The 27,181-nt window shown below is 40.7% G+C and overlaps 1 protein-coding gene across 1 annotated transcript in view; it reads right to left on the bottom strand.

Moving 5' to 3' along the window:
- hmcn1 (hemicentin 1) overlaps nucleotides 1-27,181 on the bottom strand; it is a 610,612-nt gene that overhangs the window by 270,829 nt on the left and 312,602 nt on the right. Inside the window, exons 27-31 of the mRNA XM_060830300.1 lie at nucleotides 21,129-21,259; nucleotides 17,686-17,833; nucleotides 16,702-16,828; nucleotides 11,768-11,922; nucleotides 2,070-2,348 (exon numbers count right to left, since the gene is read on the bottom strand). Coding sequence (XP_060686283.1) covers nucleotides 2,070-2,348; nucleotides 11,768-11,922; nucleotides 16,702-16,828; nucleotides 17,686-17,833; nucleotides 21,129-21,259 — 840 coding nt within the window. The remainder of the gene's footprint in view (nucleotides 1-2,069; nucleotides 2,349-11,767; nucleotides 11,923-16,701; nucleotides 16,829-17,685; nucleotides 17,834-21,128; nucleotides 21,260-27,181) is intronic.

The raw sequence follows: 27,181 nt of genomic DNA, 5'->3' as shown, positions 1-27,181 counted from the left end.
TATACCACTTTAACTACATTTTTAATACTACAGACTTATTTAAGACATTGGGCCAAATTACCCTTAGAAATGGTGGGCAGGAGCCAGATGCATTGACAAGACTTCCATTTCTAACAGGTTTGGCATTTAAAAAAAAAATCACTCCACTTTCAACATGAAATAAAAAGACTGAATCTGACAGTTTTTTTAAAAAAAACTCTGCTATTCTGCATTGGTTGACAAGCCATCTTGTGTAGTTTACAAAGAAAAATTACCATTTGGTACTGCATTTTCAACAGAGCGCTTTTATTGACATTTCATGACAGACTGTTTATCATCAATAGTTGGCTGAGTTTCAAAAGCACCATTATCACAGTAACCAATTCTGCGTTCACAATTTGATTGGCAGTTTAATGAGGTTATTAAAAGATTATCAAAATTTGATGTGAGTACATGAGTTAGCATAGCAGTGGAACGGGGTTATAAGAGGGCTGCAGGAATGGAGCTGTCAAAGGTGAGGGCTAGAGAGCCTAAATGCTTCTAAAACATATGGTCAGACAAAAGGAATTAGGATGGCCTTGAAAGAGACCACTTTGTCATATGTCAGCACTGTAGCTGCTTATATGCTGTCTATGGGGTGAGCCAGTCTGACTTCATCCCTCCGTGCCATCCCAGTGAAAGTGGGTATAATGGTGATCTTAGCAAAAATCTGATCCATTGTGTTGGTTCCCAAAGTCGGTGGGGAGAGGTGTTCAGATGGGAATCATTGTACTGAGTTCTAAGACACACCAAAATAGCTATGCTGAATAAACTGAAACCAGGCTGGAATGTTGCCATTAGCCTTCATATTTTCTGGTTATGGAGGGAGGTAAAAATTATCCAAATTTCCGTTTCAGAAAGTTCCCTTTCCAGAAACTAACTTGACAAGAACTGAGAGTTCTCCTAGTGCCATTGCAAATACTCATTCCTCAACTAAAAAAGATTGGATATTCATATGATTTGCAGTATACAAATTGGCACTGTTTACAAATTGGTCTATATAACTCGACTCAAATATTTAACTGACTTTTAGGCACTCAGAAACATCTTAAAAGAAAAAAAATCTTGCACCATTTTTATAGCTATTCTCATGTTGTCGTTTGATCCAAATGGTTTACAGCCAATAACCTTTGAATTGCACTTATTGTTGGTTGTAGATAAATACAGCTGTCTATTCAAGCATGAGATCCTAAAAATAGCAATAAAACGAATATCCATTTATTTTGCTTCTGACCGTGTTGTGGGTGGGAGAAGTACTATGTGAATTAAAATTCTGCCTGTACTGAGAACCCAGACTCTGAGGCTTTTGCTGCTATTCATAGATAGAAAAAAATAGCTATTTTGTTGAGTTGTTACATGACAGCCAATACCCATGGAGCTATATTACAATGAGTCCATTGCCTTTAGGAAATAATGAAAAAAAATGGGAAAGGGGTGAGGAGGAATAGAAAATAGCATTGATCAGTAATATTCAAAACTGTGAATTTCACTTAGATGCAACACATGGTCATCAAATTTGTTTACACTGCTAATTTATTACAATTGAATCTTTTATTTATCTTGAACAATAAATTTATTAATATGGCAATGTACAATTTCTGTGATCGAAACTTCAATATCTTTGTAAACACCAAGAATACTTTGCACCCTGTCACCTTCTCTGTGTTTAGCTGGAATACTGGTGAAAATGGAATGCGGTACAGTTGGAAACACAGAGCTGTAGATTGAGGAGTAAAGCAAAAAAAAATTGCCCATAGTAAATTAGACCGGTGAAATTCTGCACTCAGTGGTATCACTGTTGGTGAAGTCTAAACTCTTCTTCCCAACTCTTCTAGGGGACATATGCCTCATCTCACTTGGAAATGAGAGTACAGATACCCGATATATTAATCTATTCCTAAATCTGCAAGAAGTTTCTTTTATGTAGGCTAAACCTTAAGTGATGCAACAAAATTGAATCAATATTTATTGGCTTGCTTGGTTGGAAACACAAGCTTACCAAATAAAGGAGAAGGATAAAAGAAAAAGAAATACACAAGACAAATTCTCACCATACACATCCAACACATAGTATCTTTCAGCAATTCCGGAGATGCTGGTGACACGACAAGTATACTGGCCTGCGTCCGATACATGGGCCTGGGAGATCTGAAGGAATTGCCCTCTGTTAGTATACGTAGCATGGGGACTAGATATGATTGGTCGATCAGCTTTGTACCACGTTATAGCAGGCAGAGGAATACCACGGGCTTCACATTCCAGGGTCATAGGGTGATTCAGCAAAACTGTCAGTTCAGTTGTGATGTTACCACCTTTGATACTTGGTGGAACTTTTGAAAAAATAGAAGAAAGCAGTGTCAATGCAACGCTAAATAAATTGAAATAAATATTCTACAGTTTCTGATTATTCAGCAACCCAGCAATAGAGCATATACTTTCAGTTTTAAAGAAGATAGTGATGTATTTCAACTTTTACTTAGATTTAAAATTATCAGACTTTGCTGAGTGAGTTTTAGCTTGTCTTTCTCAGCCAAATTATACTGAAACTACGCTTTCAGTCAAAGGAGAGAAACTTTGGCACATATAGTGATCTGGCCTGACAACTCAGCAGTTATTCCACCTGGCAAAATACAGATGTTGGAGATGAGAGTCAAAAGAGTGGTACTGGAAATGCACAGCAGGTCAGACAGCATCCGAGAAGCGGGAGAATCAACATTATGGGCAAAAGTCCTTCATTGGGAATGAGGCTGTGAGCCAAGAGGATGGTGAGATAAATGTGAGTGGGGTGGGGCTGGGGGGAGACCTGTAGCTGAGATGGAGATAGGTCAGAAGGAGGGTGGAGCAGATATGTGGGAAGGAAGATGGACAGGTAAGACAGGTCATGAAAGCAGTGCCAAGTTGGAAGGTTGGAACTGGGATAAGGTGGAGTAGGGAAAATGACGAAACTGGTGAAATCCACATTGACGCTGTGGGGTTGGAAGATCCTGAGGTGGAAGTTGAAGCATTCTTCCTCCAAGCAGCGAGTGGTTAAGGAGTGGCAATGGAGGAGGTCCAGGACTTGCATGTCCTTGGTAAAGTGGGAGGGACAGTTGAAGTGTTCGGCCATGGGGCAGTGGGGTTGGTTGGTGTGGGTGTCCCGGAGATGTTCTCTGAAGTGCTCTGCGAGTGCGCGCCCTGCCTCCCCAACGTAGAGGAGACCACAACGGGAGCAACGGATACAGTAAATGACATTTGTGGAAGTGCAGGTAAAACTTTGATGGATGTGGAAGGCTTCTTAGGGGCCTTGGACTGAAGTGAGGGGGGGAAGTGTGGGCACAGGTTTTGGAATTTCTGCGGTGGCAGGGAAGGTGCCGGGTAGAGTGGGTGGGTTGTTGGGGGGTGTGATCCTGACGAGGCAGTCACGGAGGGAATGGTCTTTAAGGAAAGTGGATTTGTGTGGAGAGGAGAAATATATCTCTGGTGGTGGGGTCCATTTGCAGGTGGCAAAAATGGCGGAGGACGATGTGATGTATATGGAGGTTGGCGGGGTGAAAAATGAGGATCGGGGGATTCTGTCCTTGGTGCAGTTGGAGGTGTGGGGTTCAAGAGCGGAGGTGCAGCAAGTGGATGAGATGCACTGGAGGGCATCATCAATCACATGGGAGGAGAAATTATGGTGTATAAAGAAGGTGGCCATCTGGTGTGTTCTGTGATGGAACTGGTCCTCATGGGAGCAAGTGTGAATAATAGATAGCATTTTTACAGGAAGCAGGGTGGGAGGTGGTGTAGCCTAGGTAGCTGTGGGAGTTGATGGGTTTATAGAAGGTGTAAATGTTGAATCGGTCACCATTGTTGGAAATGGAGAGGTCCAGGAAGGGGAGGGAGGTGTCTGAGATGGTCCATGAACTTGAGGTCAGAGTGGAATGTGTTGGTCAAGTTGAAGAACTGTTCAATCTCCTTGTGGGAGCATGAGGTGGCACCGATACAGTCATCAATGTAGGGAGGAAAATGGTGCTGTGTAAATGCAGAAGATGGACTGTTCCACATAACCGACAAACAGCTGGGGCCCATGCAGGTGCCCATGGCTATCTCCTTCATCTGGAGGAAGTGGGAGGATTCAAAGGAGAAATTATTGAGGGTGAGGACCACCATTCCACATGGTATAATTCTGATTCATAAAGACCAGGAAAGCCTCAAGTTGAATTCCTCATTTCTCCTGAGTTGGTTGGTCTCAGGTGAGGCAGAGCTATTTAGCTTCAGTGCTCCAGCATAAGGTAGGAGAAACTGGATAATGATTGAATAGGTCAAATTCCACGCACTGTTAACCAAAGTCTAACAACAGTGTTCAGCTACTGTTAACAGCTGTTATTGTCTGTGATCCATGTGGTCCAGATCATTATGAACTGAAGCATACTGCATGATGAGATAGTTACTGTTTTGACAGATGAATTCACATCACTACCAACTAATCATTGGTAATGGCTAACAGTGGTCTACAATGATAATGCTGTTATTTTTGTTTCTTTAATAAATCTTCCCATTCTTTTGTATTTAAAAGAGATGCTTGAGCATTGGGGAATCAACACTTCTCACATTTTTAAATCTTGCATCTGCCTCAAGTACTTTTAAGATTACCTGTATGTTGGATTAGACATTAGTTCATATCTGACTGTTCCAGAGGTTCATATTAAAGTTACAAATTGATCAATAATTAGTCCTTTTGGTTTTCCTCTCAAACAACTCCAAGAGCAGATTAATAATTTATCTCTTTTGTTAATAGCATCACATGAAGCTTTATTATTGCCTTTAAAGGTGTGATAAACTAAGTTTAAATAGGAGTTTTTCTTAATTGTTGGACAAAGAATTCTCTCCATTACACCAACATTGTACTTGACATCAGAGTAGTGCCCTCCAATCCATTAAAATGGAATTTCAATTTGCTTTATCCACAGAACATCAGTACAGTGCCAGTTTCAGTCCAATTGTATTTATTGCTATACTAAATATTAAGCTAGAGCTTTCTACAACTAGAAACTGGGGACAGAACATAGAAACATATTGCAATTAGGCCTTCCACAACTACGAGAGAGAGGAAATTTTCAGTCCACTTCTGTAGACCCAATTGTAACCAAGGTCTGCATAGATTATAATGCAGTGATTCTGTGTCGAAAGATACTCAGTTCTATATAAATATTTGGCCTACACAGTATCCAAATATCCCACTCAGTCAAACATCAAGACTTTCTTAATATGAAGTCTATCCAAATTACACAAAGGAGTTGAATTAATGCAAGTGTTCAAAGTGATTTTTCCTTGATTCTGAAATACAACTGAGCATGTATTCATTGATATTAATCTAATAATTTACAATCATCACCACTGACAAAAATAAGTAACATCATTTAACCTATCACAAAGAACCTTCATTGTTCAACATCGACTAGATACGTTTCACAAATGTCATATTCACAGTCATAACAGGACTGAAGCCAGCAGGACTAATTTTGCAAATGTACATTAATAGTGAGATGTACCACCCATTGGCATTGTTTACTGGGATACTTGGCTTGCATGTTGTTCAATTTTGAGGGTGGCACGGTGGCTCAGTGGTTAGCACTGCCAGGGACCTGGGTTCAATTCCTGCCTTGGGCAACTGTCCATATGGAGTTTGCACATTCTGTGTGGGTTTCCTCCCTCAGTCCAAAGATATGCAGGTTAGATTAATTGGCCATGCTAAATTGCCCATAGTGTTAGGTGCATTAGTTAGGGGGGAATGGGTTTTGGGTGGGTTGCTCTTCAGAGGGTCGGTGTGGACTTGTTGGGCCGAAGGGCCTGTTTCCACACTGTAGGGGATCCAATCTAAAAATTTTCTAACAAGTAAAGCAACAATAGCTGTCCCATATTTAGGAGCTTTGGGAAATACTCTCTGAAAGTAGGACATATTTATTAAATTAGCCAGCTACTATATCTTGGATAATTCATTTATATACATATCCTTCAGATATACCAATCACTTTTAAATTGATTTGACTTTTATGGGTAATAAAAACTGAAAATCGTGGAAATGTACACAAATGAATGCTGATGAAGGATACTATTTGCAATGTTAAAGGTACTAATTACCCACTCATTATTTCCAACATTTTTGATTTTTCTTCAAATTTACAGCATTGTATTTCAATCTGATATTTAAATATTCTTAATCAACATCACATGTAAATTATCTAATAAAATAACAGAGATAAGCAATGCAAGTGTTAACTGTATTAGTCCAAATATATAGTTTCCGCAAAACTAAGACATTTTGCTATTATTGAAATTCTAGTCTCACAACCATGTGCATATTTATGAAATATTTCATGATCTCTACTATAGAGTCCAGCAGTGCTAATTTGCAGAGATTGCAGCAGGTTTGGACATGTTGCAGTTAACTTTGACAGCAGCCTCTGGGCTGTTGGTCGAACCACAACAAACATTGTAGAATCCTAGAGCACAAAATTCTTTGAATTCTTTCAATTCTTTGAAAGAACAATTAGTCCTTATCCATTGTTCTTTTCCACAGCTCTGAAAATATTTTATTTTTAAATATTTATCCAATTCAAAGTTGCAATTCACTCCTCTCCACCACACGCTTCAGGCAGGCAAGTTGGTATGCAAAAAATTCTCATCTCCTCCCTGCCACTATATTTTTCATTTTAAATACCTTTTTTTTAAAATGCTGTAGCCCTTGCAATTACTTGTAGGGTTCCTGACATTTAATATTTTTATCTCATGTTTGAGGATTTATATGTCATGGACTATCAGGAGTTCCTGGTGTCCATTACTGTATAGATACAGTAAAAGAAACCTTCACAGACATATCTCTATTATTTGCATATTATTTCACCATTTTTGGAAAGATTTTTTGAATAACAGTCTTTTGCTTGGATACAAAATGAAAAAAATATTAACATGTTTGGGGTTGCAGTGGAACGCAATGCATGGTCATTTTTAATCATGGGAACAGAAATCACATCCTTTGTATGCAGCGCAAATACAACAGCAAATTTAAATGATTTACTGAAGATTTCTCATTTTTAAAAATTACTTGTCCAGTACTTATAATGATTAGATCAGCTATATAGCTGAGTATTAGACTGCAGTGATTGGCATTCTAATCCATACACATGCCTACACCACACCACATTTAGATAAAGGGATGTCAATTGTGTGTCACAATTTTTCAAAGGGTCATTTTTCTCTATTAGGTCTTATCAAAATGAATAATTTTGAGCAACTAATCTACAATGAGAAATGAAAACAATTAAATGAGATCTTAGCAACGGCTGAGCATGGTGTTGTAGTTAAAACATTAATTTTTAAACAGTCATAGGACTTGGTCTCTGATGTCCAAGGAGCACAATGATCTAAAACATTTTTGTTTTTATCAGTCAGCATGTTGTAAATTTATCCAGCTGTTTTTCATCTAAAATTTGGCTATCTATATTGTAACTATCACTTTTCATAACCAACATCTGGTTTTCTTTTTGCTGAAGTGCAAGAATCCAGCTTTCTACAGGCATAATAGATGTTACTCTTCCTGCACATACTTTGTAAAAAGCTATGGATGTAATCATTAGTTTCTTTGCCCTCTCTGTATCATGAGTGTTACTTGATCAGAATTAAATTGACATTGAACTACATGTACAGTCGATACTCATACTAGACCAATGTTGTCGACCTCATATGCTGCGCACAAGGCATGGTATATTGGCGAGACTACGCAGATGTTAAGACAATGGATGAATGGACACCATGCAACAATCACCAGACAGGAATGTTCCCTCCCAGTCAGAGAACATTTCAGCGGTCAAGGACATTCAGCATCCTATCTTCGGGTGAGTGTCCTCCAAGGCTGCCTTCGAGATTTGTGATAATGCAGATACTGAGAGCAAAGTTCAGTACCATGAAGCTGGCCTGAAACTGTGATCTTGGGTTCATGTCGTGCTACATGTGACCCCATCATACTGTTCTATACTTGTACAATCTTCCTTACTGTCCTGTTGACACCATCATCTTGATAACTTGTAGTGATCTCTCTTAATTAGTTTGTACAGTTTTGGATTACTTGTTACTTTAGACCCTCAGCAGGCAACTCTTTTACCCACCATGTTATTCCAGCCATTCCAGCACCACCTTATTTTTAATTTTTTAATCATCTCTCTGCCTCAATTATTCAGATTATAGATTATCCCATCGCTTACTTTTCAGTCCCTGTTTACTCACACTGTCTAACACTCTTGATCACGTGCAGAGACTTATTATTCAGCCTATCGACATTCCACTTACACCATTTGATTTCGCTGCCTATAAATCAGTGCCTGTATGCTTTTCTTCACTTCACCTGATAAGGGGCAGCGCTCTGAAAGCTTGTGATTTCAAATAAGCTTCTTGGATTATAAACTGGTGTTGTGTGTTTTCTGACAATGTTCCCATATTTATGGGAAGAAAGCAAAGTAAATGTTTTGAGTCTGGTGACTCTTCAGAATTGTCTGCAGCTAGGAAAAAGTGGTATTTATGCTGAAGATGATGTTGGGGAGGTGGAGGGCAGGAAATGAGTGAGATGAGCAGATAGGTGATTCTGGAATGCAGAAAGAGAGAAAGGGAGATATGGAATGGGGAGGTAAACAAGGAAAATACAGATAGTAGGCAGGACAAAGGCAGAGCTGAATGAGTGATATTAAGAGTGGGCAAATTGGTGAGCCACACCAAAAGCAACTTATAAGATGTAATAATAGACCTAGGTGTAGATGAGAATGGGAGTCTGTACTCAATGCAAACCAGAACATAACAGGACTGGATGTGACATGCATAGAAAGCATGGAACGATGGAATCAGGGTGAAATCACTTAAATTTGGATTGTTACAGGCCTCCCAACAACCAATGGGTGAGAGAAAAACAGATGTGTGGACAGATTGTGAAACAATGTCAAAACAACAAAGTTATTGGGGTGGGAGATTTTAAATTTCCATTATATTGATTGCGACTCGTTTCATGCCAAGGGCATTGATGGTGGTGGGGGGATTGTTACGTGTGTCCAGAACAGTTTTTTGAAATAATATGTAAATAGTTCAACTAGGAAAGGGGCCATACTAGACCTGGTATTGGGAAATAAACCCAGTCAGGTGATCGAAGTTTCAGTGGGGGAACATTTCAGGAACAGTGATCACAATTATATAAGTTTTAAGTTACATATGGAAAATGACAAAAGTAGTCCTCAGGTGAAAATATGAAATTGAGGGAAAGCTACCTGCCACAATATTAAGCAGGAACTAGGAAATGTAGAAGAAGATGGTTGTTTGAGGATAAATCCATATCTGGCATATGGGAATGTTTTATAGGTCAGGTAGTTAGAGTTCAGAACCAACATATTCCTGTGAAAATGAAGGATAACAATGGCAAGATTTGGGAATTTTGGATGACAAGAAAAAATGAAAGCTTGGTCAAAATGAACAAGGAGGCGTACACAAGGTTTAGGAAACTGAAGACAGACAGGACCCTGAAGAATACAAAATTAGCAGGAAAGAACTCACAAGGAATTAGAAGGGCTAAAAGGGGCCATGAAATGTCCTTGACAAACAGGATTAAGGAAAATCCCAAGGCATTTTATACATTTATAAGGAGCAAAAGGGAAATTATAGGTTCACTCAAGAACAAAGGAGGGAATTTATGCGTGGAGCTAGAGGAAGTGGGTGAGGTCCTTAGCAAATACTTTGTGTTGGGATTTGCAAAGTAGAAAGACACACTGGATGGTGCTTGTTGATATTCTGGGGCATGGCAATTTCAAAAAAGGTGCGTGTTTTGAAATGCATTAAGGTAGACAAGTCCACAGGACCAAATGGAACCTATCCCAGAATGCTGAGGAAGGCAGGTGAGGAAATTGCTCGGGCATTGTATGAAATCTTTGTATCCTCTTTAATAACATGAGAGTCCCAAAGGCCTGGAGAATAGCCAATGTTATTCCTTTGTTTAATGAGGGCAATAGGGAGATGCCTGGAAATTACAGGCCAGTGAGCCTTACATCAATGGTAAAGAAATTAGTGGAGAAGTTTCTTTAGGAATAGGATTTACCACATTCTGAAAAATATGGACTTATTGCGGAAGGGCTTTGTGCAGGGAAGTTCATGTCACATAAATTTGATTGAGTTTTTTTGAGCAAGTGACAAAGATGAATCATGAGGTAGGGTTGTACAGGTTGAGTGCAAAGTCCTTGGCAAGGTCCCCAGTGGCAGGCTGACACAAAAGGTGAAGTCACGTGGGATCTGTGGTGAGCTAGTAAGACGGATACAGAATTGGATAAGTCATAGAACACAGAGAATAACAGAGGAAGGGTGCTTTTCTGACTCGAGATCTGGTGTTTCACAGGGTTCGGTTCTGGTTTTCCTATAATATACATATGATTTGGAGTAGAATGAAGATGGACTGATTAGCAAATTTGCAGATGACACAAAGACTGAGGGAACTGCGGATGGTGAGGAGGATACAGCAGTGACTTGGGCAAAGAAATGGCAAATAGAATTTAATACACACAAATGTGAGATGCTGCATTTTGTAAGATCTAATGCAGGAGGGAAGAATACAGTAAACGGCAGAATCCTCAACAGCATCAACATAAAGATGGATCTTGGTACACAAATGAATAGCTTCCTGAAAGTGGCAACACAGCAGATAAAATGGTCAAGAAGGCATATGGTATGCATGCCTTTATTTGTCAGGACACAGAATACAAAAATTGGCAAGACTCATTGCAGCTGCATATAACTTAGGCCATATTTAGAATGCTGTGTACAGTTCTGGCCATCACACTACAAGGAGGATGTGGAGGCTATGGAAAGGGTACAAAAACAGTTTACCAGGATATTGTCTGATTTGGAGGGTATTGGTTAAGGGGAGAGATTGGATAAACTTGATTTGTTTTCACTTGAATGTCGAAGGATGAGGGGGCGATCTGATAGGAGTTCGCAAAAATTATGAGAGGCATGAATACAGTAGATAGTCAGAGTCTTTTTCCCAGGGTAGAAATGCCAATTACTAGGGATATAGGTTTAAGGTAAAAAGGAGGTATGTTTAAAGGAGATGGAAGAGAAAGTTGCTTCACCTGGAGGTATATTTAGTGCCTTGGATGGTAAGGAGGGAGGAGGTAAATGCTCAGGTGTGGGATGTGGGTGGTGTTGGGAGGAGTAGACGAGAGTTTCAGGGAAGGTGTCGGAATGAAAATCAGTGCAGCATTTACTGTCTCATCCTAGCCTGAGTCTTTGTAACCTCAAGAGGAAAAGGCTAATTAAACATGAATCCATTGTGGCAGCAAAAGTATACACAGTGGATTGTCACCATATTTTCTTCAGTCTGCCATTGCACATCACCTAATCTACTGCAAGTGACATCATATGATGTTAGTTATTGTAAATAGTTATGTCAGATGTCCTTCAAAGCAAAAAGAGCAGAACAGGTCATGAAATAATGATATTTGGCCAAAGTTCTGACTACTTAACATAGTACTTTAGATTTTTAATATCCAGCTAGATAACTGGATTTAGGTTCTCACATTCTTGTGATTTATCTCTAAACTGTTGCAGAGAAAATTGATAATGTCAACCATGCAGTTCAGTTAGCCAATGTAAAGAACAGAAAGAAGTGACAGATATTCCCAGATTTTAATTATGACACAAGATGCTATCATGTGAATCAGGAGCAACAACAGTTTGTCATCTGAGAAAAGTTGTTACTTACCATAGACATTGAGCTTGAATTCTTTGAATCGTTTTCCTGCAGCATTCACTGCACTGCACTGGTAGTGACCCTGATTAGATAGATGTACACTCTTTATATGTAGTACCTGCCCTTTATTTTTTATCTCCATGCTGGTGTCACCTGGGAACAGAAGCCTGTTGTGCAAATAATGCAATTTTTTTCATTATTACTGTACTTTGCACAAACTGAAGACAAATCTTAATTTGGTTATATATGTCACCGATATGATGGAGGTGGGGATAGTAATCATAGCATGTGATATATTTGCTGAAATTGTACTCCATTTGAATTGCGAAAATACTGCAGATTACAGTCCTGGTTTTTATGGCAGCATTGCAGTGAGGATAAGGCAGTGCTTCTGGTTGTTGTCCTTTAAAGGCAACAAACGTGAGTTTCTAATGCTGAATTATTTTGGATAGTGAAGCACTCTGCATTCACTAATCCACATATTGCAATGCTAACCAATAGTCAAAGTCAGGACTGAATCTATCAAAAAGACTGTGTTGATGGTCATATTCTTGAAGCAAGTTGGTAACTATATTTGCTCTCCTGTTCAGTTTGTTGAAATGTATAACAGTTCATATACCTTATATATATATACTTTAAGAAAGCAACATTTTGATCTGACAGGTATGCAATTCATAACCCAAACCATTTTAATGATTTGAAGTTTTAAGTAATTGTTTTCCTGACTCAGGTGGTAAAGGGTGAGGATTAATCAGATAACATTACTGGTTCTGGTCCCAAAAGGAATCACAAAATCTGTCCTGTCTCTAGAAATGAGCTACTCAAAATCTCCACAATTCCAATTAGAATCATCATTAAAATTGTAGCAATTAGTGGTAGATCTTTCAAAGTTCCCAATTATACACATTGCTATGACATTAACTCTTCTTCTAAGCACTGTTGTGAACTGCAGAGGTGTATAAAAGTCATCTCCAGAAAGGCTCGGTCATGAATTGTGAAGACAAAACCAAATTCTGTTGGATGTTATTTATATTTTTATTTCATTATTCTTGCTCTCACAAACATGATTATTTCTGCCAGCAAATTATCAGGCACCAAGACGTCTGAAAAAAATGATGTTCAAATTTTACAATCAAGATTCATGCTATAATTCTTAGGATCTGGTAGGTATATGATTTTGGAGTAGAACTATATCAAGGAAATTTTGCCATGTCCATGTTCAATCGTAATATGAGTAGGTCAGAGGATATAACTATGACCGAAAATCCAAGAATCAATTTTGCCCTGCCTTGCGTTCAGAGAACATATGTTCCTTACCATTAGAAAAGAGATGGAGAGCATTAAACTCAGCCCCTTGTGTGCTGCCTTCATGTGTCCGTGGTTTTATAGAGCTGGTGTTTACTGGCAGAGATGGGGAGTGCAAGCTGGTTGTCCCCTCAGAGGGAAGTTAACTAGCAGCCATCACAAGTGAAAGAACACCCCCAGAAGCCATAATGCATAGCTGGGCGAAAACATCAACCTCAAGAGTGGCCAGCCAATATACAGCTCTAGATGTCCTAGCAGCTACAGAGCCCCATAGTGGATACTGCAAAGAGGCCTACAAACAGGAGTTGACGATTGCCAAGGCTAGGTAACTTAGCCCTTTTTCAATGGGGAGAGTGGGGGTTAGGGGGTTTCAGGCAGCCTAAGGATGGAGGAAATGGGCTCTGTTGTGAAGGGCAAGTGTGAAGGAACAGGGACAAGATATGTTGGTGGTTGAACAGCTCCAATTCGCAGGCTGTACCCTGGTGAACAATGTGTTGTCCCTTCCTTTCTGCCTATTTTCAAATAGGATTCAATAGTGGGCGGCATGGTGGCACAGTGGTTAGCACTGCTGCCTCACAGTGCCAGAGACCTGGGTTCAATTTCCGACTCAGGCGACTGACTGTGTGGAGTTTGCACGTTCTCCCTGTGTCTGCGTGGGTTTCCTCTGGGTGCTTCGGTTTCCTCCCACAATCCAAAGATGTGCAGGTCAGGTGAATTGGCCATGCTAAATTGCTCGTAGTGTTAGATAAAGGAGTAAATGTAGGGGAATGGGTGGATTGCGCTTCGGCAGGTCGGTGTGGACTTGTTGGGCTGAAGGGCCTGTTTCCACACTAAGTAATCTAATCTAATCTAATCTAAAAACTAACAGCCAACTCCTATTCACTACCCATGTCAATTACATTATGGTGTAGACTGTGAAATATACTGATCAATTGGTTTGGTGACATGCTCAGGACTTACACAATTAATCATAGGGCCCTGGATAGTGCTGTAGAACAGAGAGACCGAGGGGTTTGAATACATATATCTTTGAAATTCGCATCACTGGTAGACAAGGTGGTTAAGAACATGTTCAGCACTTGCCTTCGGTACTCAGATCATCGAATATAGGAGTTGAGGCATCATGTTGTGGTTATATGGGACATTGCTGAGACCTATCTGGAGTACTATGTGCAGATCTGGTTGCCCTATTATAGGAAGGATATTATTAAATTAGCCCAGATGGCCTCCCAATACCGTACAGCTCAGATGGCCTCCTTCTTCAAGGACCGCAGACTCCCCCCACACGTGATCGACGATGCCCTCCACCGCATCTCCTCCACTTCCCGCTCCTCCGCCCTTGAGCCCCGCTCCTCCAACCGCCACCAAGACAGAACCCCACTGGTTTTCACCTACCACCCCACCAACCTCCGTATACAGCGTATCATCCGCCATCATTTCCGCCACCTCCAAACGGACCCCACCACCAGGGATATATTTCCCTCCCCTCTCCTATCAGCGTTCCGCAAAGACCACCCCCTTCGTGACTCCCTCGTCAGGTCCACACCCCCCACCAAACCAACCTCCACTCCCGGCACCTTCCCCTGCAACCGCAGGAAATGTAAAACTTGCGCCCACACCTCCACACTCACTTCCCTCCAAGGCCCCAAGGGATCTTTCCATATCCGCCACAAGTTCACCTGCACCTCCACACACATCATCTATTGCATCCGCTGCACCCGATGTGGCCTCCTCTACATTGGGGAGACGGGCCGCCTACTTGCGGAACGCTTCAGAGAACACCTCTGGGACGCCCGGACCAGCCAACCCAACCATCCCGTGGCTCAACACTTTAACTCTCCCTCCCACTCCACCGAGGACATGCAGGTCCTTGGACTCCTCCATCTGCAGAACATAACAACATGACGGCTGGAGGAGGAGCGCCTCATCTTCCGCCTGGGAACCCTCCAACCATAAGGAATGAACTTGGATTTCTCCAGTTTCCTCATTTCCCCTCCTCCCACCTTGTCTCAGTCGGTTCCCTCAACTCAGCACCGCCCTCCTAACCTGCAATCTTCTTCCTGACCTCTCCGCCCCCACCCCACTCCAACCTATCGCCCTCACCTTGACCTCCTTCCACCTATCACATCTCCATCGCCCCTCCCCCAAGTCCCTCCTCCCTACCTTTTATCTTAGCCTGCCTGGCACATTCTCCTCATTCCTGATGAAGGGCTCTGGCTCGAAACATCGAATTTCCTGTTCCTTGGATGCTGCCTAACCTGCTGTGCTTTAACCAGCAACACATTTTCAGCTCTGATCTCCAGCATCTGCAGACCTCACTTCTTACTATTATTAAACTGGAGCGGGTTCAGAAAAGATTTACCAGGATATTGCTGGGAATGGAAAGTTTGAGTTCTAAATATAGGCTGGATAAGCTGAGACCTTTTTCATGGGTGCATAGGAGGTTGAGGGATGAGTTTATTGAGGTTTAAAAAATCACAAGGGGCACAGATAAAGCGAATAGTAAGGCTTTTTTAACCTAGGGTGGAGGAGTTCAAAACTAGGGGAATATCTTTAAGGTGAGAGGAGAAAGGTTAAAAAAAGGACATGAGGGACAACACTTTTAGACAGAGTATGTGGAATGAACTGCCAGAGGAAGTGGCAGATGCAGGTACAGTTACAACATTTAAGAGACATTTGGATTAGTACATAAATAGGAAAGGTTTGGAGGGTTATCGACCCTCCAAAGTTATAAGATGGGACTAGTCTAGTTTGGGAATAGTTAGACTAGAATAACTAGTCAGCATGGACTAATTTGACCACAGAGTCTGTTTCCATGCTTGACTCTATAAGTGTTAATTATTAATTTAAAAATGGTAGTTGGGCTGCTGATCCTTAGTATAGAGGGATGGAGAGGGCACCCTTTGTGCGTTATATGCCTCCACTGAAAACACATTCCATAGTGGTATGTTAAATCCAGATCGCAGAATCATAAAATGACACAGCACAGGACAGGTAATTCATCTCATTGAGTCTGTGCATATTTTTGGTCGAATTATAAACTTAATTCTATGGCACTGCTATTTTCCCATAAGCTTGTAAATATTCAATGCAAGCATTTCTTCAAGTATTTATTCAGAATTTCTTCTTGCATGTTACTATTGAATCTGCCACCATTACTTTAAGTGCTGAACTGCAATTGCCATGACATTTTATGGAAGGAAGAATGTTTCCTCATGTTAGCTCTGGTTCTCTTCCCAGTTGATTCTGTCTCATGTTGTTACCAGCACATGCTTTTTACCTACATACCATTCATGGTTTTGATTAACTCTATCAAAATTCTTCTTAGCTTTCTCTGCTCTAACGTATCATTGGAGGAAGATCATTTCCTTCTGAGTGAGCATAAAAATCGAAAGACTATGCAAACAAGACAGAAATAATGTTCTGAAACACTGTTTTGCGAAAATTTAAGCAAAGTGACAGCCACAGGACACAAGGAGAAGAGTCTAGTCCTCTCAGACTGAAGAAGCTGAGATATGCAGGAAGCAAAGCTGCATGTTTGATGAACGTAAGTTTTTTTTCTCCCTGAACGAGCACTAAGACTACTGGGATCAAAGGCTCTCTGGATGTTGTTTGTGGACATCGCAAGAAAAGGTGCTTACCTGTTATCTTTGTACCACTGAATGTTAGGGAAGGGGATGCCTTTGACTTTGCATTCCAGGGTTGTTTCCTGATTCAGAATCACCGACACTTCATTTGGTTTACCAGCGTCCATAATACTTGGGGGGACTTGGGGAGTGAGGAAAAATGAAGAAACAACAACTTCGAATACAGTTAAATGGTATGAACACAGATTGAAAGATGTTTTTTGAAAAAAAAAAGTAATTAGAGAAATCTATGTGAATGGAGACAACATGACATTGTTGAAATTAACAAGAATAGAAGATGGAAAAAGAAAGCAAAAACATGATTAGGTAAGATGAAGATCAGGACCATTTATCAGTGTGGAGGAGGAAGAGACATTTGAGGGAATTTCCGTAGTTTCTGGGTCTTAGGATAGGAAAATTGGTGTGGGGATGCAGTGCATTTTATTTATTATTATCAATAGTTTTACAAGGAAAAGGAAGGACTAATGATCTGGATTGATCAAGGAGGTATCAAGGATTGTAAAGCAGTAAAATTGAGGGAGAATTAAAAAGAAAGAGGTAGTGTAAACAAATTATTGACCAAAGGCACATTTACCATCTATAGCCTCCCTCAATTGCTTCAAACTAGTTATTCAATGTAATCCTCCTTTTATCCTTGACATAATTTAAGTTCCTCATTAAAATATGAGCTTAAACTCCAAACATGCAACTTCACCCATAATGTGTGCATCGATCTGTGTGATGATATAATGTCCTCAAAATACGTATCTATCTAAATTGTCATGTGAATATAGCATAGTTTAAGTAATTTCTTGTTGTTCTTTCACTGAAAAAGTTTAAAGCTTTGTAGAGTTCAATTTGAAAACTAAATTATCCATTAATTTCAGATAGAATATGTATATTGAAAAGCCTTTGAAGTACTTAATATATATCACTTGCAGATGGAGAAGTTCAATAACGTAATTATTTTCTTCTGTTTTAAAACCAACTTCAGCTCACCTAGTACTTCTACATTGAAGGTCTTCTCTGCAGTTCCAGCAATATTGATTGTTTGACAAGTGTATTGTCCTGTGTCACCAGTTGCAGCCTTGTGCACTTTTAATGTTTTACCGGCATTCAATACCTGTACGATGCTTCTGTTCCCAATCTGAAAGAAACATTTTGATAGGTAATTTACCTGAAACATTTGACACTTTGATACTTTTTCAGATATCATTATCATGAAATAATTTTCAAACCTCATATAGACACAAATATCCACCTATTCTATACAACAGGCAAACAGTAACAAAAAATTCCCTGATGAAGGGGTCTTGCCTGAAACATCGATTTTCCTGCATTTCGGATGCTGTCTGACCTGCTGTGCTTTTCCAGCACCACTCTAAGCTTGACTCTAATCTCCAGCATCTGCAGTCCTCACTTCGCCAAGCAGTAACAAAAGTCAACTTCCTCAAACGTGTTTCTGACATTTTGTATTTTCAACATTAGGCTAATTTATTCACTGGATTAATGGTGAACAATCTACATATATCAAGCTAATTTGGGGCTGCAGAATTTGAAGTATCAAAGTGCCTCAGTCCAACTCTACCTTTACGTGTTCATATTATTCAATTGGTAAAATGCCATAACTTATTCAAACTGTTACAAAGTCCTGTACATTTACACTTTAATCTGGATGTATGCACAAACTTTGTTGCTAAGAGTTAGAGATCCCGAGAAGTAACTTGACCGGAAGCAATTATAAAAAACATATTTGTTTATTTAAAATAATATTATTTTCAACACCTGACCTTCTCCACAAAATCTCAACACCAGGAAAATGCCAGGTTTTGTATTGAAATCTATCCATAAAGAATATATCATGTGAGGTGAAGGCCACAGGTATAGATGCAATCTGCAACCACACTGACTGAAGCTGGATAGAGCATCTGATAATGACCTAGGCATCATAAATAACAATGGCAAACTCAGCCCTATTGACCCTGCAAAGACTTCTTAATAACATTTGGGGACAAGTGCTCAAATTGGGAGGGCTGCCTCACTGTCTACTTAAGCAATACCTTGCAATACTCACAGAAATGTACCTAACAGACAATATCTCAGACAATATTACCTCCATCACTAGCTTTGTCCTACTGCAACAGCAAGATAAATCCAGCAGTGGTGGTGGCGCAATAATATATGGTCAGGATAGAGTCCTCAACATTGACTCTGAACCTCATGATGACTCAAAGAAGCTCCTGCTAATTATCACATACAGTGCCATTACTACCCCCTCCTTTTTGGCAGATGAATTAGTATCTCTGCATTTTTAAAACCACAAGCGACAAGGGCACTGAATCTACTCCAACTGGGATCTTCAATGTCCATCACCAGGATTGCTTGGAGCACAACTACTGACCAAACTGGTTGAGTACTTAAGGACATAGCTGATTAGACTGGTGATGAGAAAATAACAAAAAAAAAATTCTCATCAATCTGCCTGCTCCAAATGCATGTGTCCAAGATAGAATCAGTCATAGAAACCAGGGCACATTCCTTGTGGAGATGAAGTCCTGTTTTCACATTGAGGATGCCCTCTGTTATGTTGTGTAGCAATATCACTGCATGAAATGTGATAGATTTTGAAAAAAATCTAACAACTCAGAACTGGACATCTATGATGGGCTTTAGGCCACCACAGCAGCCAAATTGTGCTCCAATAAAGTCTACAACTTAATGGCCTGGTATATCCTCCACTCTACCGTCAAGCCAGAGGGTCAACAATAGTTTAATAAAGAGTCCAAGAAAGCATGCCAGGAGCTGCATCAGGCATACCTAAATTAAGGTGTTGACCTTATGAAGCTACATGTCAATCAGCCTAAACAGTAACTTATAGAGGTATGAGTGATTCCACAACCTATAGATTAAAACTGTGCTCTCCAGTCCAACAATAAAATGTCATAAGTGGTGGAGACAATTAAACAGCTTACTGGATGAAGAGGCTCCACAAACATGTCCATCCCCTAGGATGAGGCAGCCCAGTGCAGCAGTGCTGACAGATAAGCCTGAAGTATTTACAAGTATCTTCTGCCAGAAGTGCCAAGTGGATAATTTATCTGAGCCTCCAAATGGGAATGCAGAGTGAGTTTTATGCTGGTTGGAGTCATACCTGGCATATAGGAAAATGGTTATAGTTGTTGGAGGTCAGTCATCTCAGATGTAGGATGTCTTTGCAAGAACTTTTCAGGATAGACTCCTAGGCTTTAACCATCTTCAGCTGCTTCATCAACGACCTTCTCTCCATCATGAAGTCAGAAGTGAGGATGTGGGCTGACGATTGCACAATATTCAGCGTGACTCCTCAGAAACTAAAGCAGTCCATGTCTAATTACAGCAGGACCTGGACAATATCCAGGGTTAGGCTGTTAGGTGGTGAGTAACATTAACACCATACAAGTGCCAGGCAATGACCATTTCCAATAAGAGAGGAGTTAATTCTGTCCTTGTCATTCAAAGGGATAACTATTGCTTAATCCTCCACTATTACCATCTTGGATGTTACCATTGATCAGAAACTGAACTGAATTATAAATACTGTGACGACAAGAGCAGGTCAGAAGCTAGGAAACTGACACTCCCAACTCCCTAGAGTCTGTCCATCTGCAAGGCACAAGTCATGAGTGTGATGGAACACTCCCCACTTACCTGGATGAGTGTTGCTCTAACAACACAAGTAATTTAATACCATCCAGGAAAAAGCAGCCCACTTATTTGGCACCAAATCTATAAACTTTCACTCCTCCCATCACCTACACACAGTTGCAGCAGTGTGTACTATCTACAAGATGCACTGCAGAAATTTCCCAAGTCTCCTTAGACAGCATCTTTCAAACCCACAACCACTAATAGCTAGGAAGACAAGAGCAACAGATATATGTGAACACCACCACCTGCAAGTTCCCCTTCAAACTACTCACCATCCTGACTTGGAAACAGATTGAAAAATGTGTTGCTGGAAAAGCGTAGTAGGTCAGGCAGCATCCAAGGAGCAGGAAAATCAACATTTCGGGCATAAGCCCTTCTTCAGGAAACATATTGCCACTCTTTCAGTATCACTGGGTCAAAATCTTGGATCACCATCACTAATAGCACTGTTTAAAGAAGACAGCTTGCTACCACCTTTTCAAGGGCACCCATGGATGGATAATAAATGCAGGCTCAATCAGGAAAGCCTGCATTCCATCAATAGATAAAAAGTAATCAATTATTGTCAGGATAAGGGCATCACTGGCTAGGACAGTAATTATTTCAAATCCATAGTTTCCCTTGATCATGTACTGGTGGGCAATATTACCAATCATGCTATAATTCTGTTATTAATACAGGAATTACAATTTCCTTAGAATTCTCCACAAATGTCTTTAAGTTTTGAATATTTTGACTCTAAGGCAATTACTTACAGATACCCCATCTTTAAACCAAGAGATGATGGGAATAGGATGACCAGACACATCACAGAAGAGGCTAAAAGGCTGGTTCATGACCACTGAGATGTTGGTTGGTGTTTCATTTTCTCTGATTTCAGGAGGAACTGGAAGAAAGAAAGAAAGAAATTGCACAAACCAAGCACATTCTTTCTAATAAAACATTAATAAATGTCAATAAATTATATATCACTAGATAGCCAAATATTGAGATCTAAGTGTTAAATTAACCAAGGAAACTAAGAGCAAACCTGTTCTTCCTGCCCGTCTGGATATCTCAAAGTGCTTCACAGCCAAGTAAATATCTTCTCAAGCATTGATAAGCTTGACAACATATTGCAGACATTAGGGTCCCAAAATCAGTATTGAGAGAAATGAATTTACGGTTTGTTTTACCAGTTTTGGATGAAGGTTAAACATGGTCAAACAGAGAACTCCCTGTTATTCCTCAAATAGTGTCAAGGGGTCTTTTACACCTATCAAAACAAGTAGATTAAACTCTCTGAATAACTCTGACAGTGCAGTATTCCTCAAGTTCTGTGCTCAAGCATTTGAATGCTAAACTGACTCAAAAGCAAGACATTGAGTCAATTCATCCACCCAATGTTTGCACACTACAGGGTACCACTGAGGAGGATGAGACACAAAATTAAACTACCAACTGTTTTGAATGACTACGACCATAGAGTCACAGAGTCATAGAGATGTACAGCATGGAAACAGACCCTTCATTCCAACCAGATATTCCAACCCAATCTAGTCACACCTGCCAGCACCCGGCCCATATCCCTCCAAATCCTTCCTATTCGTATACCCATCCAAATGCCTCTGAAATGTTGCAATTGTACCAGCCTCCACCACATCCTCTGGCAGCTCATTCCATACACGTACCACCCTTTGCGTGAAAAAGTTGCCCCTTAGGTCTCTTTTATATCTTTCCCCTCTCACCCTAAACCTATGCCCTCTAGTTCTGGACTCAGTGACCACAGGGAAAAGACTTTGCCTATTTACCCTATCCATGCCCCTCACAATTTTGAAAACCTCTATAAGGTCACCCCTCAGCCTCTGACACTCTAGGGAAAACAGCCCTAGCCTGTTCAGCCTCTCCCTGTAGCTCAGATCCTCCAACCCTGGTAACATGCTTGTAAATCTTTTCCAAAGCCTTTCAAGTTTCACAACATCTTTCCGATAGGAAGGAGATCAGAATTGCATGCAATATTCCAACAGTGGCCTAACCAATGTCCTGTACAGCCGCAACATGACCTCTCAACTCCTGTACTCAATACTCTGACAAATAAAGGAAAGCATACCAAACGCCTTCTTCACTATCCTATCTACCTGCGACTCCACTTTCAAGGAGCTATGAACCTGCACTCCAAGGTCTCTTTGTTCAGCAACACTCCCCAGAATCTTACCATTAAGTGTATAAGTCCTGCTAAGATTTGCTTTCCCAAAATGCAGCACCTCGCATTTAGCTGAATTAAACTCCATCTGCCACATCTCAGCTCATTGGCTCATCTGGTCAAGATCCTGTTGTAATCTGAGGTAACCCCTCTTCGCTGTCCACTACACCTCCAATTTTGGTGTCATCTGCAAACTTACTAACTGTACCTCTTTTGCTCACATCCAAATCATTTATGTAAATGATAAAAAGTAGAGGGCCCAGCACCGATCCTTGTGGCACTCCACTGGTCACAGGCCTCCAGTCTGAAAAACAACCCTCCACCACCACCCTCTGTCTTCTACCTTTGAGCCAGTTCTGTATCCAAATGGCTAGTTCTCTCTGTATTCCATGAGATCCAATCTTGCTAATCAGTCTCCCATGGGGAACCTTGTCGAACTGAAGTCCATCTACTGCTCTGCCCTCATCAATCTTCTTTGTTACTTCATCAACAATCAAGTTTGTGAGACATGATTTCCCAAGCACAAAGCTATGTTGACTATCCTGAATCAGTCCTCGCCTTTCCAAATACATGTACATCCTGTCCCTCAGGATTTCCTCCAACAACTTGCCCACCCCGAGGTCAGTCTCACTGGTCTATAGTTCCCTGGCTTGTCCTTACCACCCTTCTTAAACAGTGGCACCATGTTTGCCAACCTCCAATCTTCCGGCACCTCACCCGTGACTATTGATGATACAAATATCTCAGTAGGCCCAGCAATCACTTCTCTAGCTTCCCACAGAATTTTCGGGTACACCTGATCAGGTCCTGGGAATTTAACCACCTTTAACCGTTTCAAGACATCCAACACTTCCTCCTCTGTAATCTAGATATTTTGCAAGATGTCACCATCTATTTCCCCACAGTCTATATCTTCCATATCCTTTTCCACAGTAAATACTGATGCAAAATATTCATTCGGTATCTCCCCCATTTTCTGTGGCTCCACACAAAGACCGCCTTGCTGATCTTTGAGGGGCCCTATTCTCTCCCTACTTACCCTTTTGTCCTTAATGTTTTTGTAAAAACCCTTTGGATTCTCCTTAATTCTATTTGCCAAAGCTATCTCATGTCCCCATTTTGCCCTCCTGATTTCCCTCTTAAGTATACTCCTACTTTCTTTATACTCTTCTAAGGATTCACTCGATCTATCCTGTCTGTACCTGACATATGCTTCCTTCTTTTTATTAACCAAATCCTCAATTTCTTTAGTCATCCAGCATTCCCTATACCTACCAGCCTTCCCTTTCACCCTGACAGGAATATACTTTCTCTGGATTCTTGTTATCTCATTTCTAAAGGCTTACCATTTTCCAGCCGTCCCTTTACCGGCGAACATCTGCCTCCAATCAGCTTTTGAAAGTTCTTGCCTAATATCATCAAAATTGGCATTTCTCCAATTTAGAACTTCAACTTTTAGATCTGGTCTATCCTTCTCCATCACTATTTTAAAACGAATAGAATTATGGTTGCTGGCCCCAAAGTGCTCCCCCACTGACACCTCAGTAATTTGCCCTGCCTTATTTCCCAAGACTAGGTCAAGTTTTGCACCTTCTCTAGTAGGTACATCCACATACTGAATCAGAAAATTGTCTTGTACACACTTAAGAAATTCCTCTCCATCTAAACCTTTAACACTATGGCAGTCCCAGTCGATGCTTGGAAAGTTAAAATCCTCTACCATAACCACCCTATTTATTCTTACAGATAGCTGAGATCTCCTTATAAGTTTGTTTCTCAATTTCCCTCTGACTATTTGGGGGGGGTCTATAATACAATCCCAATAAGGTGATCATCCCTTTCTTATTTCTCAATTCCACCCAAATAACTTCCCTCGATGTATTTCCAGGAATATCCTCCCTCAGCACAGCTGTAATGCTATCCCTTATCAAAAATGCCACTCCCCCTCCTCTTTTGCCTCCCTTTCTATCCTTCCTGTAGCATTTGTATCTTAGAACATTCAGCTGCCATTCCTGCCCATCCCTGAGCCATGTTTCCATAATTGCTATGATATCCCAGTCCCATGTTCCTAACCATAACCTGAGTTCATCTGCCTTCCCTGTTAGGCCCCTTGCATTGAAATAAATGCAGTTTAATTTATTAGTCCTACCTTGTCCCTGCCTGCCCTGTTTGACTCACGTCTGTTCTCAGCTGTACCCGTCTCAGATCAATCTCTTTCCTCACTATCTCCCTGGGTTCCCCCCCCCCACCCCAGCTTACAAGTTTAAATCCTCCCAAGCAGTTTTAGGAAATTTCCCTGCCAGTATATTAGTCCCCTTCCAATTTAGGTGCAATCCGTCCTTCTTGTACAGGTCACTTCTACCCCACAAGAGATTCCAATGATCCAAAAATGTGAATCCTTCTCCCATACATCAGCTCCTCAGCCAAGCATTCATCTGCTCTATCCTCCTATTCCTGCCCTCACTAGCTCGTAGCACTGTGAGTAATCAAGATATTACTACCCTTGAGGATCTCCTTTTTAAATTTCTACCTATCTCTCTGTAATCTCCCTTCAGCGTCTCAACCTTTTCCCTTCCAATGTCGTTAGTTCCAATGTGAACAATGACCTCCGGCTGGCCCCTCTCCCCCGTGAGAACATTCTGCACCCTCTCTGAGACATCCTTGATCCTGGCACCAGGGAAACAACATACCATTCTGCTTTTTCTCTTCTGGCCACAGAAGTTTCTGTCTGTACCTCTGACTGCAGAATCCCCTAACACAATTGATCTCTTGGAAGCCGACATACCCCTCTCGTTGCATTAGAGCCAGTCTCAATACCAGAGTTTGTGTTATGTTTGTGCTACATTCCCCTGAGAATCCATCACCCCCTACATTTTCCAAAACAGTATACCTGTTTGAAATGTGTATATCCACAAAAGACTCCTGCTCTAGTTGCCTACCTCTCTTATCCTTCCTGGAGTTAACCCATCTATGTGACTGTATCTGAGACTTTCCCCTCTTTCTATAACTGCCATCCATCACATACTGTTGCAAATTCCTCATCGCTTCTAGTTAACATATGGAAGTGAAAGTATTTAGTGATAAGGGGGTATCATCACTAAGTCATGTCATACACATCATGTCAGAAGTAGGAAGAGATCCAGACTTCAGACAAAGTGTTACAGACAGTCTTTTGAAGGAAAGCTGCATAAGAAGATTGCTGCAATGGGAATTCTTACAAGGTGAACACCATGGAAGTTAGAGGAATTCAGATTGATGGATATGGTGTTGTATGCAGATGGAGAAAGGATGTCATAGATCTGCAGAGGTCAGGAGATCAGCCTCAAGGGCTGGGAGCAGGTGGTCAGTGAGAGATGATCAACTTCCAGACTCCAAACTGGATGACCAAGATTCAATAGCACAAGAGGGTGTGATGCAGATGGTTAACATTAGTGAATGAATCTTACCACCAAACTACAAGCCTTTTATGATGCTCAATGAATCACATTACATTACATTACTCACGGAGAACAATCCCTGGAATTCTGTTTAAAAAAAACAACGAACTGCGGATGCTGTAAATCAGAAACAAAAACATGAGTTGCTAGAAAAGCTCAGCAGGTCTGGCAGCATCTGTGAAGAGAAATCAAAGTTAATGTTTTGTTTCCAAAAGACCCACTGGACCCGAAACGTTAACTTTGATTTCTCTTCACAAATGCTGCCACACCAACTGAGCTTCATTAGCAACCTCTGGAATTCTCTGATGATATTGAACATCCAGTAACTCCACATCACCCTTATGTACCTACCAATTCTGTCATACTTACACTCAGCTCTTGCTGCCGCCATCAACATTCAGTATTTAACAACGGCTTTACTTTACACAAACACAAATACTGCACAACCTCTCTCATTCAAGTCAGGATGACAAAATAAGAGAGCACAGCTGGCAGGGGAGAAGCATGCCTGCATTTCTTGTGGCCTGCAGTGGAGTCTTTACATCTATTCCTTACTGTCTCTACTCCAAACTCTATTCCCTAGCTACTGTCTCCATCTCTCCTTCTGGTAACTATCTGAGATTAAACCAGTATCTTTGCAACATTTGTGAAAATTTGATCACAACCTCACACTGTGCCAATTCTAAGCTATATTTTTCTTCATCTGTATCATTGTTTGACTTTGTATAGTGCCAGCTCATCTGTTACTGAGACCCTCATCCATGCCTTTGTTACCCTTCAACTTGACTTTGCAATATATTCAACTGGTCTCTCGCATTTTACCCTTCAGAAACTTGAACCTGTCTAAATTTCAGGTTCTCAGGTCCAAACTATGTAAGTTGGCCTCCTTTCATTGAGCACCTGCTCCAACCCTTCTGGAACTGATTAGTTAGGGTCTCTTGATCCCTCAAGACTATGTCTCCATTTCTGAAATTGCAAGAAGTCCTATTCTCTTATCATTTCTGTGTTTGCTGAACCCCCACAAGTTTTTGTTAAGTAACATCTTTATCTTAAAATTCTAAACCTTATTTTCAAAGTTCTCACAGCTTGTTCCATGTTATCACTATTCCAACAATCTTCTGGGAGATCAGCAGTGGTGACATATTCTCAAACCCTAATATATCTGCATCCTGTTATCTGACATGACAAA

This window comes from Hemiscyllium ocellatum, chromosome 9 (assembly GCF_020745735.1).
Source record: "Hemiscyllium ocellatum isolate sHemOce1 chromosome 9, sHemOce1.pat.X.cur, whole genome shotgun sequence".
Lineage (NCBI taxonomy): Eukaryota > Metazoa > Chordata > Chondrichthyes > Orectolobiformes > Hemiscylliidae > Hemiscyllium > Hemiscyllium ocellatum.
The sequence above is the reverse complement of the archived record's forward strand: the minus strand, read 5'-3'. Positions and strand labels throughout refer to the sequence as shown.